At 39.9% G+C, this 6,730-nt stretch overlaps 1 protein-coding gene across 3 annotated transcripts in view; it reads right to left on the minus strand.

Moving 5' to 3' along the window:
* Lrba (LPS responsive beige-like anchor protein) overlaps positions 1 to 6,368 on the minus strand; it is a 752,085-nt gene extending 745,717 nt beyond the window's left edge. For all 3 annotated transcript variants that reach the window (XM_004638688.2, XM_023723655.1, XM_023723656.1), the window contains exon 1: positions 6,129 to 6,368. In XM_004638688.2, coding sequence (XP_004638745.1) covers positions 6,129 to 6,344 — 216 coding nt within the window. In that variant the 5' untranslated portion in view covers positions 6,345 to 6,368. The remainder of the gene's footprint in view (positions 1 to 6,128) is intronic.
* Positions 6,369 to 6,730: the final 362 nt, after the last annotated feature.

The following is a 6,730-nucleotide window of genomic DNA, read 5'->3' on the forward strand; positions in this document are numbered from 1 at the left end:
TAGCTCAGTAAAATAAGTGCCTGCCTAGCAAGCGCAGGGTCCTGAGTTCAAAAAGCACTGTATAAAGTTCTGGAGAGGCAAAGATAAACCATTTTATGATTCACCCATGCATTATGAAGCACAAATAAATGCATTATTTGTGTATTTCCAAATATTTTCAAGGGCTGGGGAGATAGCTCAGTAAAATAAGTGCCTGCCTAGCAAGCGCAGGGTCCTGAGTTCAATCCCCAGTACTGCAAAAAAAATTTTTTTTTCAAAAGTTTATGTGTGAGGGCTAATTATGGACATTCCTGGAATTCCAGCACCTCAGAGGCTGAGGCAGGGCTGCAAGTTGAAGGCCACACAGGCTATACAGGGAATTGGAAACTACCCAGAACTTCAGTGGGACTCTGTCTCAAAAATAAATAAATAAAAACAAGTAGCTGGGCATGGCTGCACACACCTGTAATCCCAGCACGCCAGGAGCCTGAGGCAGAAGAATCAAAAGGTCAGCCCAGCCTCCACCTGAACAACATAAGCAGTTTAGAAAGACCTGTCTCAAAATAAAAGAGGGGGGAAAAGGGATGCATTGTACCTCAGTGCAAAAAATAAAAAAGGAAAGTGTAGAAAGAGATGCTTACTAAAAAGTAAACTGGATCAGTTCAGCTAGAATAATATGAGAAACCAAAAGCTTACTTAGTTTCTTTTTCTATTAATTCCTGAAACAGAAGCCATGGAGGAATCCAGTTTTTCAATTCCCAAATGATTTCTCAGTTTAAAATTAACCAATTAAAATGAAAATAAGACTATATACCTACAAGGGCCTAATTATCACTTCTATCTTTTCTAAGGAACTATTCAGCTTCTCATTTGTTTTTTGAGACAGAATCTCACTGTGTAGTCCAGGCTGGCCTTGAACTGACAATATAGGCTACCAGCCTGGCCTCAAACTTGTGGCAATCATCCTGCTTCCGCCTCCAGAGTGCTGAGATTATAGATATGCACCACCATCCCCCATTTGAACTACAAAGTTTTTTAAATTGTACCAACTCATCTATATTTCTTTTAGTTACCAACATTAACAATCTAACAGTTCTCACAAACCATACAAATTTTCACAATGTTAAACATTTATTCTTCAAAACTCAAATGCAAAAATATACCTAAAGAAACACTTTAATAACCAATTTAAAAGGTTTACTCAAAAATTGCAAAAAAGCCAGGCTTGAAGGCTAAAGTAGGCCATTTATCAACCTTATATGACCTTATCTCAAAATAAAAAATAAAAGAACAGGGGATGTAGCTCAGTACAAAGGCCCTGGATTTGATCCCAAGCACAACAGTAATTAAGTACTGTATGTATGTATGTATGTATGTATGCATGCATGCATGTGTACTAGACTGTGCTGATGGCTACAAAGCTCTATATACTTACTAAAACATGCAACTGCATATGTGAAGCATACACACTATGTACACCAGTCAGCATGTGTCACTGGCCACATCATTGTGACTATCCAGTTAGTGGACAATATTATGCCAAAGAGGCTCTCTCTCCAGAGATGTGAACAAAAATACATGTAGCCCCAATTGCCACTCGTGGCCCCATCACAAACATGGGGAAAATAACCACAGAATGAAGCTGATATTGTAGAAAACAAAATGGAAGCAAAATAGAAATAGAAAATGGGTGTTATTCTGCCTGTAGTACTATCTTACCCTACCACTGTATTGTCAGACAAATGAACCTCTGAATCCTTTTGGCTGGGCTCAAACCAGGTGAAGTTTCTATTACTTACAAAATGAATTACATATTGGTATGGGGAAGATGTGGCTCATTAACTTGTGTTTCTAGAATGCATTACTTTTAGTCCTTGAACGTAGAATGACAGGTATTGAGGAACTAGTCCCAGTATACATTATTTAATTAATGAGTAATTATCTGCCTGGTAAAAGTTCATGTAAGATCTTAAAAAGAAAACCTCACATGGCTTTATGTGGCCTACATGGAATTTTTCAATCTTTTGACATTTCAAGTGTTATTTCTTTAAATCTAGACTTATTTTTCCTCCAAAAAAAAGCATGAATTCCACTGGGTTCATCGACTATTGCTTTTTTTCTTCCAGTACTGGGAACTGAACCCAGTACCTTTGCACTGAACTACAACCCCAGCCCTTTTTTTCTTATTATTTTGAGACAGGGTCTTGATAAGTTACTAATTTACACTGGGCTTGAACTTTCAATCCTTTTGCCTCAGTCTTCCAAGAGTGCTGGGGTTACCCTAGGTGCCACCATGCCCAACTAACCGCTGCCTCTTTAGGTCCATAAAGATCAGTTCTTACGCAGCCAACATGGACAGAATCTATGTGATCTGTTCATCTCCTACAGGTAGTAAGTGTTGAGCAGGAAATACAATACTGTGAGTTATGAAAAATTATATTATTTTAAACTGTAGTACTTTAATTAAGAATCATATAATTCTTAAATAAAAAATCTTGAAAATGTGGAGATGAAAATCCTATTGTTCAATTACATAGCACTGAATAGCTTTAAATATCTGGTGGAAACCTCCTGAAACATGTCAATGTATTAATTATTCTGGGCCCAAAAGTTAGACAAATTATTTCAATCAAGCATAAAATGATTCTAAATCACAACAAGAAAAATGTACAAGTTGAAGCTTGAAACAACTGGATACAGTAGTGTACCACTAATCATGGTTCATCAGTAAAACAGAGGTTTAAGAGAACTTGGAAGACAGCACTTTACTAAGACCTCTCTAGAGCAGTTCTAGGGCTCTTCCACTTACTATGTGGTCAAGTCTGGAGAGGGAAATCAGTTAATTTTAACACTGCAGACTTACTAATTCAGCAGCTAATACTGAATCAGTGAAAACACATCAGTAGGATATTTCTAGCTGAGCACACTGGCATGAATGTGTAGTCCCCACTACTTGGATGGGCTGAGGCAGGAAGGTGGTATAAAGGAAGGACACACATGAGGATTAAGTGATACTGATAGTACACTAGCTCATCAAGTTAAATGGTAGTTTCACAGGACTTACGTTGTTATACTATTTCATGGCTTTTTTAGTTTTGGCATCCTACTTTTCATAATTTTAAGTTTCAGTTCAATGTGTTAAAAAAATTTAATATCAAACTTTCTGCATATATCTAATGGGGGGGAACCCTGCATATCCTGAAAAATATTTTTTACTTCTAAAGTCTTTACAATTTTTGGCAGCTACTTGAAAGTTAAATTTAAGCTGGGCAGGGTGACACACACCTGTAATCCCAGCACTTGGGAGGCCGAGGCAGAAAGATTGTTATGAGTTCAAGGCCAGCCTGGACTACAAAGTGAGCTAGCATGAACTGCATAGCAAGACCTTGTCTCAAAAAGAACAAACAAAAAAAAGTTAAATTTAAAAAGGAAATAAAATCCGAACCAGCAAGATAGCTCAGCAGACTAAGCACCTGCTTAGACAAGCACAGAGATCAGGGTTCCATCCACAGTACCTCAAGCTGCACCAGCCCCAGCCCCCACCCACCCCCGAGCATGTTGAGCCAGCCACCGAGACTGGGCATGGTGGCACATGTCTATAATCTCAGCACTGGGGAGGCTTAAACAGGAGAATCACTCTAAGTCTAAGCTGCATACTGAGACCTATACCAAATACATTAAAAAAAATAAAATCTAATGTAACGGTTTCACCATTAGCATTTAGTAGTACCAATTGACATTTGTATCTTCACATAGGCAGAGCAATGCCTAAGGTGCGTATACTGAGAGAAGCAAACAACTACACTGACTCATAAGACAAGATATATTCCTGAAAAGACAGTCATCCTAAGGATCAAACTATAGGCAAGCTAATTAATCTATAAAATGGGATGAATGCATTAAAGTAATTGTTCAGAGAAACATTAAATATGTAAAACACCTGGCCCTTGGTAGTCCCTTTATAAAAATCACATCTAACTGTGCATGCACAATCCTGTAATCCCAGCTACTTGGGAGACTGAGGCAGGATGACTGCTAACTGGAGACCTGCTTGGGAACTTAAGTGTGACCCTGAAAAGGGCTAAGATATAGTTCAATGGCACAGCATCCCTGGATTCAATCTCCAGTACAGTGGGAGGAAAAAAAATCACATCTATAAGTGTAGTTTCTTTCTTTGAGTAGAATTAAGACTGAGCCTGACAGGAAATACCTCAGTGCAACAATATTAACACCACCAAGACAAACTAACGCAACAGATTCCCACTATTTCAGTCCCCACCATTCTCTAAAGAATAGCCAAGATCCCATATGTAGGTCACTGAAAGTACTGTGAGGGCCAGTGGAAAGAAAGGAACTGCTATCTAATCCTCTCAGCAACTTTCCTTGCCCTCTCAGACAGGAGAATGGTGGTGAAGAGGACAGTGTCATTAAACAGATTGTCTGCTTCTTGGAACACAGTCACCCACTGCCCTGCAAACAGGCAACTTTGAAGGACTTAACCAATGACCTTAAAATCTCTACCAGGCCTATCCTTCTGGCAGCATACAAGCAAACTTATTACCACAGAATTCAGATTTTCTTTAATGGTAAAAACACAAGTGACTCATGTTTGTTCATCCACCCCCACACAGCATATTCTAAAGAACAGGAGTCTGAATCCTCCTGCAAAAGAATATTGTACTTCCATACACAAACAACTAATTACATGCTAGATCATTGCCAGATTTCTGCTTATCATCCAAGGCACATGACGCTTAAAAAAAGAAAAAAAATGAGAAAGAAAACTTTTTCAGTCTATTCTGAGATAAAGGAATAATTTGTGGTTTATCTCCTTGAGACTCACTGGTTTGAGCTCCACTCACACACGAGCCCCAAAATGTTGATATCTGGCAAAGCTGGATGACAGATACCAGAGATCAGTTTACTGTTTACACATACTGGGCATTTCCCTAGCATAGTTTCTTCAAATGTCTGTACGTGTACAGTTGGTGGGTATTTATATATCAAGCCCTAATACAGTCATCTGGTAGAGAAATGCTGCAATGATTGAAGTTCTCATGCTCCAAAGGGAGTGAATTCCGCCGAGTACTCTGTGACTCCAGAAGCTGCATCGCAATTGACCAGACTAGCAATAAAGGTCTAATAAAGGAAATAATTAACTGCCCTGGAATAAAATAAGTCTAACCTTGAAAACATACAGGCAAAAGGAAAAAGTGCTGAGCAGTTACCGCGAGTGCTGTCATCTTCTAACAAGCTGAGTAGAAGAGGGGCAGGCACAGTATTTTAAGGCCAAACTTCCTGTGATTCTTTAAATCGATGAGCAACTGAAGTTGGAATAAAAAAATCTTTAAATTTTCCATTAAAGATAATAACTTTCTAAGAATGGAAAATAGAAAAATGAAAAGTATCCTCTTCTTAAAATTAACATTCATAGTTATAATAATATAATCAGCAACTTCTAATGACCAAGCATGGTTGAGAACTACTAGTAGATACAAACTTCCACGAGACAAAAATTGTACTGTATCTGCCTCAATGCTGCTTCCCAAGAAGAAGCCAATTTTCACAAGATTACTTTAACCATCATCCTAAACTCATCCAGAAATTTAGCTTGTTAGTTACTCCTGAAAATAACTATTATAATTTTAAAATGAATAATTTGCAACAAATTGACCTTTCGTTAGCACAACGAACAAGAATTTTGTGCTTAAATATTACAGCAAAACAAGGATGGCACAGTCAGAGATTAATATTTCTCAAGTTCAAAATAAGGTCACAAGAACTTATTTAAAATGTTAAAAGAGAAATGCAGGCTTGAACATACCCGCCAAGGGGAAAATAAAAATTAGAAGTAACTCCTCCACTGCAGCCCTCCCCACAGTCAAAATACTTCCTTTCATGACACTAATTATTTTCTTAGCATAAAAGGGATCTGTTCACTTTCATAAAATCCAGAGCACCGAAATTTACACAATTCCCTTTAAATTGAAAAATATACGAACTTGTTTCATTTAAGTCAAATAGAATTCTGTGCTTCTATCCATGGAAAAAGCCATCCTGAGTCTGTGTAAAGCGCAACTGCAGCTTTAACGTCTTGTTCACCAACTCACCGAGAAAAGTACGTGCTCATAAAACATTTACCTACTCACCAGGTTAAAGACAGTTTCTACAATATCCCTATTGGACACTTCGCCAACTTCCACCAAGCCCGTCAGCACGGCAAACTTCATCCGGATGCCCCTGATGGGGAGCCCTGGCTTCAGGGACAAGGCACCCCGGTCCGCAGGGGGCTCTTCTTTCTCTCCACCTCCCCCATCATCACCTGTTGGTGGTGGGGAAGGGACACGATTGTCTTCACTAGCCATTGCTAGCTCAGGAGAAAGGACAACAGTCGCTCCCCTAGTACTAAGCACGACGCACGCAGTGCCACACGGGCAGGGTCCCTCTTCCAACTTGAGAAACCCACAGGCGGCTGAGGTGGAAGGTCCTCGCGACGCCCTCCTCCTCTAGAAGAGCACAGTATTTGTCCAATCTCTCTCCCCGAGGCTGACAACAACGCCAAACCCTATTGGAAGATTAAATATATGTTAAATAAGCTAGGTTTTGTTTTGGGGGGCTGGGGGATTAGGGGGTAAGGAGGGGCAAGACTTGTCCGTCGAACAAGTTCCGAGCGGCACGGCGCCCCGGCCGCCGCCACCGCGGCCCGGCAGAGGCGCGGGGCAGGCGGGTCCGGCCCGCGCAGGTTCCTCCC

The sequence above is a fragment of the Octodon degus genome, unplaced genomic scaffold (genome assembly GCF_000260255.1).
Source record: "Octodon degus isolate 3935 unplaced genomic scaffold, OctDeg1.0 scaffold00101, whole genome shotgun sequence".
Lineage (NCBI taxonomy): Eukaryota > Metazoa > Chordata > Mammalia > Rodentia > Octodontidae > Octodon > Octodon degus.